This window comes from Agelaius phoeniceus, chromosome 5 (genome assembly GCF_051311805.1).
Source record: "Agelaius phoeniceus isolate bAgePho1 chromosome 5, bAgePho1.hap1, whole genome shotgun sequence".
Lineage (NCBI taxonomy): Eukaryota > Metazoa > Chordata > Aves > Passeriformes > Icteridae > Agelaius > Agelaius phoeniceus.
The window spans coordinates 22,654,332-22,669,217 of NC_135269.1; the positions used below are offsets into that span (position 1 = coordinate 22,654,332).

At 41.9% G+C, this 14,886-nt stretch overlaps 2 protein-coding genes across 4 annotated transcripts in view; one reads left to right on the plus strand and one right to left on the minus strand.

Annotated features, from left to right (window-relative positions):
* Positions 1-891: 891 nt before the first annotated feature.
* Positions 892-10,881, minus strand: PVALB (parvalbumin). The gene is made up of 5 exons (XM_054631580.2): positions 10,802-10,881; positions 10,295-10,362; positions 8,231-8,363; positions 7,672-7,781; positions 892-2,472 (listed from the first exon to the last, which is right to left on the minus strand). The coding sequence occupies exons 2-5, from the start codon at positions 10,353-10,355 to the stop codon at positions 2,444-2,446; spliced, it is 333 nt and encodes a 110-aa protein (XP_054487555.1). The 5' UTR covers positions 10,356-10,362; positions 10,802-10,881; the 3' UTR covers positions 892-2,443.
* The window catches only part of NCF4 (neutrophil cytosolic factor 4), a 38,582-nt gene continuing 32,054 nt past the window's right edge, over positions 8,359-14,886 (plus strand). For all 3 annotated transcript variants that reach the window (XM_077178540.1, XM_077178541.1, XM_077178543.1), the window contains exon 1: positions 8,359-9,528. Coding sequence is in view for 1 of the 3 variants with exons in the window: in XM_077178543.1 (XP_077034658.1) it covers positions 9,512-9,528 (17 nt within the window). In the remaining 2 variants the exon portion in view is untranslated. The remainder of the gene's footprint in view (positions 9,529-14,886) is intronic.

Genomic DNA, 14,886 nt, shown 5'->3' on the forward strand with positions numbered 1-14,886 from the left:
AACAGTAGTTTTTTCTCTGGGCAGAAATTTACTTATATTACACTTGTATTTGAGTTTTCTTTTCTTCTGTGATAGATGCATATTGAAATTTGAACTTTTAATTGAAAATGCAGTTGGGGGGAAAAAAAGTGTGTTTAAATAGAGATTTTGAGAATTCAGAGTGTAAGATCTCAGAATACAGGATCTGAGTATACCAGTTGCATATTTGAATAAACCAATCAAATGCAGGTTTGGAATATCTTATACTGTCAGCATGAAAAGTAGAGATGGTATTTTGGAGGTCTCTCTACCCATTGCAAGTTTTTCAGTTTGAAAATAAAGGACATTTCTTTTCACCTTCTCCATTACTATATGGCTGAAAATTTTCAGGCCAAATTAGGCGCTGTTGCTTGTTCCAGAGTGATTGAGGTAACAACATGAAGAAGGACTGAAGCAGGGATCACTGGGGTATTCAGACTTTTATGCTAGTGAAACATGCTGCTGATGCTGCTGTAACTTTATTTATTTCACGTAATCTACTGTAATTATTTTTTAGACTCATTAGTGGCTTTATTTATTTGCTATTTGTTCTATTGGTTTTTAGGTTTTTTTTTTTTTTTTTTTTTTTTGCTAAAGCCCTGGATAAACTCTCAGCTATTGTGCCATCCAGTGAGGCATTAAAATACAAATCCTTGCAGCTTCAGAGAATAGAAAGGGACTATAAAGGGCTTTGTTTTTACAGCAGCTTTTATGTCGGTTCTCGAATTCCCTGGTCCTTCATTCTGGCTGCTGCAGTAGCGGGGTGCCGGATGCCTTTTCGGTATCTCTGCGTGCTCCTGTAATGAGGCTTTATTGCCACGCGAGGTCAGCAGCTGCCGAGAAAAAGCAGGAAATAAACTCGCTCCACTGCAATCCGTTTTCATTTGCTTTATTTAGAATACTTAAAAATCAATACATCCTTCAGAACCGTATATACAGTGTGCAAAACCAAAGGATTTCTTTTGAACGCACAGCATCTTCAGCAAAAAGTCTTCCTTGCGAGTTACTACAGAGTGAGGATCTAAAATGGCTTTAGGAACGTTTATTGGCTTCCCGAGTAGCATTGGGTAATCGCTGGGGCAGAGGATGGTGTTCTGTACAGTGTGATGATGACAGGGTTTCAGCCTTATCTTGTTGTCTCCACTAAATTGGTGATAATAAGTCTAAATTGAATAAGGTTTTATTGCTGCAGGGAATAATTTGGAATACAGAAATGGAAAATACCCTTCCTTTTTACTGCAGTAATAATCAATGTTCTGTTAAGATGTGGGGGAGATGTTGCCTGAAAAGATTTCCCCCCTGCTTTTGTCTTTGCTTAAAAGCAAAACACCCCCCAACAACTCAGGTAAAAAGTGTAAGCTTGGTGCCAAAGTGGCTGAACAGGATTTGGGAAATAAGTATTGAGCTCTGTTATAGGCTTACTCTTGTCTAATCATTTCCTTAGCATAAGTCTCAGTTTCCTATATGTAACTCCAAAGAAGATATTCACTTATCTGGTAAAGTTTTAGAATAAATTTTTTTGGATGAGATTTTCTGATTTACTGTTTTTACAGTGGGATTATCAACTGCAGCGTCACACCTGAATCTTGGTGTTCTCTTTCCTGAAATTCATATTGTTATTTCTTCTGAGTATGCCATTCTTCCTGCCCTAGATAGTTGTGTAACATTGCTAGCAAGCATACCCTGTGTTTCCGAAGTGACTGCTTTTTAATAGTTTATGAAGTTATCTTCATGTATGATTGGCACCAGCTGATATTCCTGTCAAAGCTTTTATCCAAAAATCCCCCAGCACTGGGCAAATTTAACAAATGATACAGATGACAATCAATTTACTGATCACCAAAATGCAGTAGGGGAGATGTAGTTTAAATATTAGGAAATACTTTTTAGCTATAACACTGATTAAGTTGAGAGAACAAACTGCCAAATGAAGTTGGGTAATTGCCATCACTAGAGATTTTCCATCACTAGAGATTTTCCAGGCTATGAGTATGCATCCATTTAGCAGGGATGGCTTAAAAATAATGCAGTCAGTTTTGCCACAGTTCAGGACTTGGACTGAATGACTCATTATATGCGTGTTTTATCCGAAATAATTTTTAAAATTTCTTCCTACTTTACCCTGGCTAGGGATAAAGCAGCAGGGATGTCAGCAAAAAAACTAGTAACATTTTCTCTCAGCGTGTGCCAAGCCTACATGAAATAAGAAACAAGTTGTAGTGAGAGAGAAGAAAGCCCAGATTGATGTGACCTTTATTATTTTAACAGTGTCTTTCAGCACAATTACAGAGTTGCAGGATTGCAGAGAACAGAGCTGGAGTATAAAATAACATAAATAAATAGAACAGGAGCCAAAGCAGTCAGCAGGAGGTGGTTGGAATTGGGCAGTGAAGGATGGGTGAAGGGTTTGCATTGGTCAAAGCCTTTATGATTCAGCCACCATAGTTGCAAATTCTGGAGAAAGGAAAGAATTTTTTAAAATATTTTAAAAACTAAAATTTAAAGAAGGAGGAAGCATATTACAATGAATACAGAGTCACTGGTGCAGCAGAAATGTCACATTAACAGAAGAATAAAGAAATCCAAGTTAATTAAAGGGAAAGTATGATTTGGGAAATCTTACAGTGAAATGAAAGGATTTTTTGAGAATAAGGGAGAAATGCTATACATGCCAGACTGTAAGACTTCCACCACTATTTATCTAAAGAACTTGATTAGTTCTCAGTTATTTCTAAATCTCAATGGGATGAAGGCAAGAACCAGAAATTTAATCTTGCAGTGAGATAAATTTCTTTTATATCAGAGATTGGCAAAGAGAATCATTAATGAGTCTTTCAAAGTATTTGTGTCCCATATTATAATTATATTGCATTTAAACTCAATTTTGTAATTGTAAATTGAGTGAAAATGGCAGATTACAAAAACAGAAGGCTAATACCAACCTATGTAATTTTGACTGTGTTGTAAGAATGAGAAAAATTCCTGTGGTGTCAGAGAGACAGGATTTTACCCTGTGGCTTTTATTAGTGATACATCCATAATATTTATGTAAACGTATCTATCTGCAATTTAGGGTTATTCTATGCTTTAATATATATACTGCATTTCAGCAGGGAGATAAAGCATGAAAAAGGCACATTTGTGTCCTGGTGAATGGCTGACTGGTTATAATTCCTAACTCCATCTAACCTTGGAAGAGTTACACACAAGAATGCGTTGCACAGTTGTATGTGCCTCAGAGCACTGAAAATGACAGACTGGAGGGAATCCCAAGAAGAGCAACAAAGATGATAAAGGGATTAGAGGATATGCAGAGAGAGTGGTTTATGGGTTTAACATAATCAGCTGAGAGGAAAATGGCAAATAGGAGAGGGAGTTGTCTGTAAGGCTCAATAAAAAAATACTGAAGTTGGACATAATGAAGAGTAAAGTCTGGCAATTGAAAAAGATAGAAGATTAAAATTAGGCATTTTAAAGAATATTCTGGTGTTCCATTGAAAAATGCTTAACTCTAACCAAGTGAGATCTTAATTGACTGTTGTGTGCAAACAGCACTTTTGATAGCATGTCCAAAAAATATGTTGCCAAATGCAGACAAACCAGACTGAGAAATAAAAAATGTCAGAGGGTTTAAATCAATTCCAAATTTATCCATCGTTTTGAAAGATGTAAATCCAAATTAGGATTAGTGATGCAGATTACTTAACACAAAACACCTATAAATCCTGTACATGGTGGGTACGTAGATTGAAAGTGTTGCAAACTGAATTTAAGAGATAACATGAAGTGCTTGTGCTAAAAACCCCAGCTATTCTGGTCAGAAAAGGAGAAAGGCCATGATTATTAAATCTTTGTGTGAATAAATCCTGCAGAGAGAAACATGAACTGTAATGGATCAAACCTTTCCAAAAGGGAAAACTAACTATGCATATACCATTAAAACAAGTTGTCATACTTATTACAGCTAAATTAAATACCTTTTATGATAATTTGTATCTACAGAATATATTTGGAAAAGGTTATTCAGACTTGCAGCCAAATATTTTCTATAATACATTTTGATTGTGCCATTATCACTTAATAGCAATATATTTTACAGGTACTTTGTGATAGCCAGCAAACCATAAAATACTCCTTCTTGAGTGATTGCAACAATTTCACTTTTCCCAGGATTTTCAATGTATTTTAAATATTTCAAAGATGTTCCAGTTGAATAATCTTCTAAATTAGTTCACTACTCATTTTTGTATGAAGGTTATTCCAACCACAGGTGGCTTATAGAAGCATTGTTACAAAGTGTACTCATATATGCAAAACTTCTGAGATCAGGCAGGGTATATCACTCCCTTGTAAATGGTTATTGCCTCTGGCCTGTTAGTGAGGGAATCCTTGTGATCTACTACATCCTTGTTTCCAGTTGGAGTTACCCTTCCAAACAAAATTATGTCTTTCTTTGAACAAATAGTGGCTTTAAATTGCAAGGATTTAGACCATTTTGTCTTGTAAAATAATTTACTATCTGTTTTGTGTCAGAGCTCTGACTTAAAAGGAGAGGACACTGTGTTCAGTACAGTTTAGTATTATATACCAGCCTAATGCATGCCCTCTAGTATTTTACTGAAATGACAGACATGATTACAGAGGACATGTTGTAGGCTCGTGATTTCTCTCATCAGATTGTGGTTTTTACATTTTCTTTACAACAGCAAATCTGTTTAGGAAACTTTATAAGTAATGACTTATGCTAGTTTATTTTAGAAGATTGAAGAGGACAAAGCTGGATAAGAAAAGAAGGAATTCCAAATATTTTTTGTTGTTGTTATTATGGCTTTCACCTGGCAAGGTCATGACTTAATAGTTGTTATTTTGCATGTTTAATGTCACATTTTTACAACATTCTGATTTACAGGGATAAAAATTTGGATTGTGCTGCCCACAGTGCATGATCTTTGAAAGCTCTCTATGTACTTTCTCAAGTCTATTAATATCAGGAAACTAAAAGGCATGATCTCCATGTCCAATGCTAATACACAAAATAGATTTAAAACAACATTATGACTAGAAATTTTCCTTTTTTTTCCTCATCTTTCTTATTTTCCTGAAGCTAGTAGAGCTACTTCAGCAACCTTTTTCAGCCCGATCTAGAAGATAAGATTGCTTGTGTTATGAGGTAACCTGGTCTTGACCTGCAATTTTTTTCAGATTCATCATCTTCTGACCACATTGGTGGAATGTGGAGGGGGTCTGACACTGCACAGAAGATGATCAGGTCTTACAGGAAATGGCTGCAAGTTTTCAGCTCTTTGAAACTGCTTTATCGGCCACAAGTTGAAACCGATCGGACAAGAGGTAAACTGCTGAAACTATTTCAGAGCTGAATGGTCTTGCAGAAATGAGAAAAGGTTTAAAGAAGAATCGAAAGAAAAGAGAAAATTTGTAATGTGAGACCCCAGCTAGAAGAAGGCTGATTGGGTTGGGATTAATGTTTGTGATGATACATCTGAGCTCGTTATCTCTGTGGTTTTAAAAATCCCTAAAGATCAGTTCCTACAACTGCTGTGGGCTCCTGAGGGACAGCATTCAAGGGCCATCAGGAGAATTAACATTAACCTCTGTGAAAGGCTGCTTGTTTGCAATTGTATAGTTATTTAGGAAGCTGATGTTTGAAACAAGGGGTGGAGGTGATGCCTGACAATTCAGCTGCAGGGAAGCAAAATTGGTTTGCAACAGAAATACGGCATCACAATACTGCATATGAATGGGATGTAAATTTGTGACTTTACGTTTTATTTACATATGCAGTTATATTATTGGATTGGATTTATGGGCCAAAGGAAAAGCTGGGAAGTGTCTGTCCTCTTTGTCCTTTGGTCAGTCTCAGCTGTTAACTTTTGTATGTATTTCAAGCCTTTCTGGTGTAAAAATTGGCTGTTAAAGTCAATTTAAGAAATGGAAAAGAAACTGTTAGTGTTGTATGGTAGGGATATGGTCAGAAGAATCAAAAGAAAAAAGCACATCATTCTCTTCTCATTATCAAGTGTAAACACAGAGTATTTCCATTTCAAAGTTAGGGAACAGTAAAAGCTGCAGAAGAAAGAGATAAGGAAAAGAGGCATTTCATATTGCTTTATTACAATGTACTGGGTTTCAGGCACTGTTTCAAAGGAAAAGTTATGGTAATCTTAAATATGAAGGTTAATGCTATATTTTCTTGTACAAGCCAAAATCATTATGCAATATTGTTCTTTTATTCCAATTAAGACTAGTTTTGATTTGCAGCCTTCTGGAATAGCTGAAAATTTATCTGTTATGAGGCTGGTGGATCAGCTGTAAGCTTACTTACCTGAATTAAGTTTTCTTTTGAAAAACTGACTCAGTGATTTTAGTAATACTATCACTAATTTTAGTGTGCATAAAGAAGACCTGTATAATAAAGAATATGAAGTTTCAAGAAATGACACCCACGCTGGATTCAGCAGCACTGCTGAAGTTCAGCAAGAGCTTCACCTAAACCATTATAAAGTGATGATTGGAGAAATTAAGAGGCTTTGGTCTAGGGACATGGCCATAGTCACTGATATGCCAGTGTGCATCTCCTGACTGATATGTCAGTGGCTGATTTTGTGTGTTGTCTTCTAAGCTGGGAGACTGTGTTAGTTAATTTTGCTTTTTACTTCTCTTTTAATTGACCTATTTTTTTTGAGATAACAGTTTTTTTAAATTGCAGAGATTGAGTAACACAGAGAGATATGAGAGGGTTTAGGTATTTTTTAGATTTCTACTTATGATATGGCTTATTGATATGTCAAAACCCTAGCAATTGCCTGCTCTCTAGGTGATTTAATACTCTGGCCACAAACTTCTATCTCCTTCAATGAGGAAAGCTTTAGTTTAGAATTACATCTCTTCTTGTCTCCTTCAGTGTGTTTCATTCACTGTCACCTCCGAAAAAAGAGGAAAATGAGAAATTTTGTGTGTGGGCTAAGCTGATTCATCCCAAGGGGGAATAGAAAACAGCACTAGCTTTTTAAGCAATGCTGTGAGAAGAAAAGTTTTTTTCTTGTATATCTCATATGCAGTAAAAGGGACTGACAAGCTTTCTTAGGTGTTAAGACCCACGTAAACACTAGCATAAGCTAGATAGACTGTTATTGTATAGAAATTCTGTAGCCAAATGGGTGTACTTTGAATTTTAAGAGCATTGCTTTGCTAAGTCATGCAAAGTCATTACTTTCCTGCTAACTAAACATCGAGCATAAATGCTGGCGCTGAGCTTTTATTCTTTCCACGCTTTATAGTCAAGCCTCGGTCTCTGAACTCGCAGTGTCCTGATCCTCACTCCCTGCTATCAACAGACAAATTACAGTAAGTGAAGCAGAGTTTGGCTGGGTGCTTAGTCCTGCTCTGCGGAGTGCCCGACCCACAGCCGGGTTCCGTGAGCTCCTGCCCCCTCTAGTGTCACAACTCGGCTCCTCTTCCTCTAACGCTTCCGAGCAAGGTGCAGCAAATGGAGCGGGACTTGGCATTTCATTAAACCCAAATTGTGTCCTTCAGAAGGTCACAGCCCCCAGTGATTCCTAGGTTTCCTCAGTTCTTGTGTGTAAGGGTAATATTCGGTTGTTACTGTCAAAGTTTACTCCTCTAATTACATACCATCAGCGCCAATTTTACCATCACCGTCCTTATCTCCAGCAGCCAGAAGAGCCTTCGTTTCTTTGTCTGATAGGTCTCTTCCTTCTGGAGTAAAGCCCTTCAGGACAAACCTAAGGAGGAGGCATAGAAAGTAAAAGAACGTTTGTTTGGAGTTTTTGTTTGTTTGTTTTTGTTTGTTTTTTTTTTCCCACAGAACAATTACACTTCATATCTATTTGTACCACTGATTCGAGACACAAGTTGGAATCCGGCGTTGTGTCTTCTGTTGTTGACCTTCTTTAACATTCAGAAGTGCTTTACTCTGAAACTGCATTTGGCTGAAGAACTACCTGTAAGGTATTGACCATTCATGTGTTTCAGGGATCCTGCAATCCAAGTGGCAACTGGCTATCTCCAACACTCTTCAGCTCATGTGCTCAGCAAAAAACTGGCATAGCACACAAATACTATACTCAAGAGTTTCAGCTGTATGTTACTGCCTAGAGTCTTGTAAAAATAACCCACAGGAAATTAGAGCCTTAAAGCAGGGATATTTGAGAAAGGATGTAACTTTACTTACTTCAATTCTTCCTCTTCAATGAAGCCGCTCTGATCTTTATCAAGAATATGGAAAACCTTCTTCACATCTTCTGGGCTCTTCTTTTTCAATCCTACCATCTCGAAAAACTTTTTGTAGTTAAAAGATTCAGCCGCTATAAGAGATGAAGAACAAGAAAACTGCTTAGAAAAGTCATTGAAACACACACACCAACACATACCCGTGGTTTTCTTCCATGCTGCTGTTTTTCCTGCCCTGGGAGGAACAGTGGAGCCCAGCTGCGGTAGGAGCTGAGTGTACTCAATGTAATCGTCCGTGCTTCACAGGTGCTAATGGAAATAAACAAAGGCAATGTATCCATTTTGCAGATGAAGAGCTGAGCTACAGAAGGATGAGACTTGCCCAAGGTCACACAAGAAGTCTGTGATAGACTTGGGAGCTTTGGGAGCTGAGGTCTAACGTGCTTGGTCTCACCTTAGTGCCTTAAGCTTTCTTTTTTTTATTTTTTTTTCCGCTAAGTTTTACACTAGAACAGACATCTGAGAGCAGACTGACTATTACATAGCTGTCACTTTTTAACATTTCCACCCCTGGAAAAAAAAACCCCAAAAATGCTCTTGCTCAAGCATTGGCGAGAAGCGTTTCAGAGCACTGTTTGACTGTTTGTTTGGTGGTTTTTTTTTTCATGGAGACTTACTAGAAACCAGTGTTCCATTTCAACCGCTGAAGGAATGTGCAATCGTGGTGTGTGAGCTCAGACACTGCAAGGGAGTCCTGCGCGGCGCGCTGCCTGCAAGACCTTGTGAGGAGCTGTCTCCGGGGAGGAAAAAAACAAACAACCCAGAGCCCTTGAAATCGGAGCCGAGTTTACCTGCTCCACCTCCCTTGTCCTTTCACCGCACCCGCTTTTGTCCCACTCAGGTAGCCTAACAATTGTGATGTGGATTGGAAATACCATACAGTGACCTCCAAAACGTGCGGTGGACTTTTTTTTCCCTTCCTCATGCGTTCTTATTCCCGCCGCGTTAAATTTTCCTATTACATAAAATTAAGGAGGCTCAGTCTTCCGTGATCTGCCTGAGATCTGTCATTAGTTGCTGCTAATTGCATCTGCTCCGGGACTTGGGGATGGCCATAGAACAATGGAAGCTAATGAGTAAAACAGCTGCTGGATCCAGCAAAGCAATTTGTCGCTCCCTCTGACTCCGGCTTGTGAGCTGAGCCGGGCTCAGCGGGTCCTGCTCTTCTGTCTGTTCGGGAAGGTCATCGCACAGAGCAGGACTGACAGAGGCGGCTCCCGGGATGGTGCGGTCAGCCAGGTAGTTTGGGGGAGGGGGGGATAACGTGCATCCCGGAGCAGGATTTCTGGCTTTCTTTGATAGCAACCTTAACTACCTGAATCTCTGTAAACACGAAGAGGGCTTGCTGTCAGTTTTGGGGGTCGCGATGAAAGAGAGGGGTAGGGAGCATCTGATACCCGGAGGAGTGAAAAGGGAGTGTGGACCACTGCAGCCATTCGACCTGCAGGGAGCCCCTGCAGTCGAGCAGTGCACCCGCACCCGTGCTCTACTGTTGCCTTCTGTCCATCCCGAAAAGCAAAGCCCACCCGGGGACTCTGCATAGAAAGTACAGAGTGGTTTCATAAATCCTTGAAATGGGAAACAGCAGTTCTGTAACATCTGAAACTAAATTTCAGGAATGAGTGGGAAACTGCTGACATCCACTGCTGACTTCTCTATCCCACACCAAGATACAATGCAGCTTGGTTTGCCGAGGGGTTTGTTCCCTTTGAAAGTATCCTCTCGGTAGAAGCAAAGTCTCTCTGCAGTTACTGCTTACTTTCCTTAAAAATAAATATTTCGCCTCTGTAACGTGCAGGACAACTTTGCTGAGGATGCAGCCTTGTACTTTATAAACCTGTCAGAGGCATTCATTGAATATCTGAAAACACATCCTCATTTGAAATTTTGTCTAGCTAGTCCCTCTAATCTTCTCATAGCTGAAATAAATGCACAGCTATCCTAACCTGAAAAGATGAAAGGAGGAAAAGAGAGAAGAAAAAAAAAATAGGAAAAAAGCACTCACCTGAAAAGGCTCCCACAGCCTTCTTGATATCCTCAGCGCTGAGCAAGTCAGTCATAGCCATCCTGCAACTGTTTGAACAGGGAAGCAAGTGCGAAAAGATTAAAAAGTGCTTTTCTCATCATTTCTGCTCATATGACCAAAGCTGCAGTGCTGTGTGGGGATGGCACACCGGGAAAGGCTGGACCCGTGCCAGCTCTATAGCTCTGCGTGGATAAGTGCTGTGGGCTGTCGCTCTCCCGTTTGCAGAGCACCAAGTAGTCCACAGACGCGAGGGTTCAGCTAAAGAGAGGGCACGGGGGATGCCTTTGTGGGTCTGGGGTGGGGGAGGACGCAGGTGGGGGTCGCTTCCTGGGAGGCTGGAGCCTAAGCCTTACTGGAGCAGTGCCAGAGGCTGCTGTGATACCGGCTGGAGAAAGAGTTTTGCCAAGGTCAAGTCCTCGGGTGCAGTGGACAAACTAGTGGTGCAGAGCAGAGCCTTTTCATTTAGAAAGTCAGAATGAGCTTTACCAGTTATATTCGGTGATGAGTAAGGAACTGCAGCATATGCCAAGCTTCAAGCTACTCTTGAGGTCGGGAAGCAAATGTTATGTAGCTTTTGAACATTTGCCTTATCGTTCAACCACTTTAAACGTCTCCCCCTTCTCCCTTCCCCCTCCCCTTCACACACATATTCCTTTTAGACCTTTTTTCTTTCAGGCCAGTCCATATTAAGCATCTTCCTCACTGAATTAATTATCACATCCCAGCGAATCCTACAGATCCCGTTTGTAATGCACAATATGCTGCAGAATCTTCCGTGATAGGGTACGGCAAAACGAGATGCGAGGTGACAACACACTCGTGAGGAGCTCCTGTGCAGTAGTGGGTTTCTCAGGCAGGACCGGGCACTTCCCGTTCGCATAAAAAAAAAAAAAGCATTTAGGATTTGTAATGTGTTTTCTAGGGTTATTTTTTTTCTCCAAGAATCTGTGCCCATTTTTCACATAAAATATGGCAAGTCCAACTTGCTCTCAGAGTTTGGGCAGGAGCCATTAGGCTGAGGTAGCCAAGGTTAGGGCCCAGTAGTAGGGCAGATCTCTGCAGGAGTATTGGCATCGCTGCTCCAGGAGAGACGGGGGAGGACAGAGTGGTGGCAGCGAGATCCCCGGGCGCGATCGACGGGTACGGCCCGGTCCCGCTGCCACAATCACACCTCTCCTCTGAATGGGGCCGCCGGAGAGCAGCCTCGAAAAGGGGGCGGCTTGTGCAGAACCTCGGGTTGTGCTGTCAATAATTGCTCGGTGCTTTTAAAAGTACGAGCCCTGTCCTTTTTTTTTTTTTTTTTTCCATGGCCCAAGTTCAGCTATAATGGGTAAGTCATTACCATGACACTGAACGCAGGACTGAGGAGGAGGTGACATTGGGGTGTCCCCCTCCCCTTTTTTTTCTTCTCCTTTTCTTTCCTAAAGGTCATCTCTTCATAGTGGAAGGGACTGACGTTTTTCTCTCGTTGGAACTTCTCCCCCCCACCCCCGGCCTCCTTTTTTTCGTGTATTTCCCGAGATGCAAGAGATGCTTAGTTTTCTCCAAGGACAAACAAGGAGATGGATGGTGGAGCCAAGTCCCTCTCCCTAGGCTGAACGCATCCTTCCCTGCTCTACAGGGAAAGAGGAGCTGAGTGCTGGGATGCTGGACCGAGATAAACCGCAGTCCCCCAGAAGAGCTCTGCACGCCTTCTCGCTTGGGTCGTTCTCACTCAGCAGCCCCCGTTCTTTTGGAGCTGGAGGTGGGAGGGTGCAGTAAAGACAGCACTCGGAGCATTGGGGTCTCCTACTTTAGTGGAGTTCAGCGTTCAGCCTATTGTTAGTCCGTTTTAAACGTAGGATGGGTGCAGACCCATCAACATATGCAGCTATTTGCCGGAGATCAGTGTGCCTATCTTATGAAATTGATGTCCCTTTACCTTTCCTTAGCTGAGGGAAAAGAGGACAATCTCTTCTTGTTGCCAGTGCAGACCCCGCCGGCCCAATGCTACATCGCCCTCTGCTTTCCCTGCTCTGCTGCGTGCGGCACCGGTGTGGTCTGAAAAGGAGTTGGGCCTCAGTCTCCGCAGTTTTTTTCCCTTTCTTAGGAATCTTTTACAAACCCGTTGTTGAGCCAGGAGCTTCCTTTTAGGTCCCTACAAACAGGAACGCACCTGCCCAGCCTCCAGTGAAGATGCTCTCCTGGCGGGTGACTCGCGTTTCGGTGTTAGCCGCGCTCTGCTGACAAGGCAAGAGCGCATTTGGACGGCTGCCCTCGGGGGTAACTCGAGTCGGTGGCTGGCAGGGGCGATGCTCAGCGCTGCCCGCTGTGCTGGCAGACGCCGATCAGCTTAAGTAGCCTCATGCCAAGCAAAGCGGCCAGAGGCGCATTCCCTGTCTGTGTCCTGGGGATGGGAGCCGGGCGGCTCCCTCCGCATCCCTAACGATGCGCGAGCTGCCCCGCTTTCCCACCGTCATCGGATCTGTCAGCCCTCTACGGCCTAATCATGCTGTGGAGGCGAAAAGTGAGAGGTGTCAGAAAAATGAGGCTTCAGATCAGGTGGAGCCATCTGTAGAGCGTAAATAACATTTCCCCCAGCTCAGAAGCCGTGTCTACCCTCCACAGCCGGAAAGGTGAAAGCAGCGACACAGGGTTTGCGAAGTGGACAGCTGGGATCTGCCATGGAGGAGAGGCTGAGGCCCAGCTCCAGCCTCAGCAGTGTCTCTCTTTAAGGACAGCTAGCAAATTTCCAGACCCTTTTAACCACCAACCTGCAGTCTATACTGTTATTCTAATAAAAAAGGTGTTGCACGAGTTGACAGTTTCTCACTCGACCCTTCATCTTTTTGTCATCATCCCTGCGAGATGAATGACGCATTTTCCTTTATCTCTGAGATTTTGCCAATTTTCCTGCCCGAACTATTTGCAAAATCCACACCATGGATTTCCAAGTTGTCTGCACCAAAACTTTTGTGTAGATCAACTCCCCGTTCCACCAACACCAGAATGATGATACTGTTACTAAGTAAACGACCAAAGAAATTAAGTAGAAATCAGCCCACCCTTGCCAAAAGCAAACCAGGGAGAATTTCCTGAACAGCACGAAGCCCTCACACCAACAATTGAAGCAGAAAGACGGCGGTCCTTTGCAAAAAGGGTGACCCATTTCCTTTAGCTTCCTAGTGACCACACCAAAGAGAGCAACTTCATCCCATCGCTTACAGTCATCTGTGCAGAAAGAGACGTGCAATTTCTAGACGTGTTCTGAGTCTTGTGGTTTTGCTTGCCTTTGGTTCACAGCTGGCTATTTCAGTAAAACCTCTTCGGGAGTCCTTGCTCTCGTTCTCGTTCACTTTCTTTCTCCCCTTTCCCAATTTCGTCATTTCCACCTTCTCCCCTGCTTTTCTCCTCATTCCCCTTCAATGAGCTCACCTATGTACTCCTTTTAATGATCTATTCTTCTTATTTGGAGTCTCCTTTGAGGGAAGCGATTCCTCAATGTTTGAGAGATTTGCATCTCTTTGTTTCTGGGCTTTTGTTTATGGAAAGGGGAATGATGCCGAAGTGATAGAAGATACCCTTATCTGCGAAGATCCTGCTTCTTGCCCGGAGCTGGTAAATCCACGTTTGCTGCGGAAATTTGAGCATTTTCTTGCTACTTACCTCTTGGATCTCTTGTAAGCACGCTTGAAAAGGTGTTAGATAGGGAGGTGGTCAAAAAGAGGTGGAACTCGGGGTAGGAACCCCACTTATATAATCTCTGTCGCTCTTTCTATTTTCGGCAGGTGATACCCACTCCTCACTGGTATCAGATATTCAGGGGTTTTGTTGGTGGTGTCACATTTATCTTTCCCTTAACTAACAGAAGAACGCTATTAATAATCCTTGGCGCTTACCTTTCCCTGGCTGTGAAAACCCATTACATTGGCAAACTGATGGTCCGCATGAAACTTGAATGTTAAGGGGAGAGGCAAGCAGTACAAGTGAGCTGTTAAGGGACAAATAGGCAAATAACAACGATGAAAATGCCATTGAGACCTATTTTCCATTGTGTAATCCATCTAGGGACATTTTTCCTGATTTTTACTGTTTTTCTGGCAAGGGAAACCGTTTTGCAAAGGACCATGAATCATACATTGGATGAAAGTGGCATCGGGGAGATCATGATGCATTAGGAAGTTCAGTTCGAGAGATGGGACTCTGCTGATGAAGGGAATAGAAGATGTAACCCCCTCATTGGCGTGAGGGAAAGCAAAGATAGGGTCTGGAGTTTGCCCTTTTCTTTCATTAGCGTTGACAGATACTACTTGAAACAAAACAGAAGAGCTCTAAATTGCTTCCTGCACCTGAAGCTACAACATTCAGCTTTACCTCTTGGCCTTGAAGGAAGTCAGAAAATTTTTTTTCCTGCAGGCAACAACAAACTCAATTGTGTAATTCTGATTGCTCATACTTACAGGGGCATGCAAAATCTGCATTCAGGGCCCCATTGGGCAAGGAGCTGTAGAAGTCTAAAAAATTTACAACCTGAGCTTTCTTGGGAGAGACAGGGAATTATAAATGAAAAGATCCTATATATACAGCCATAA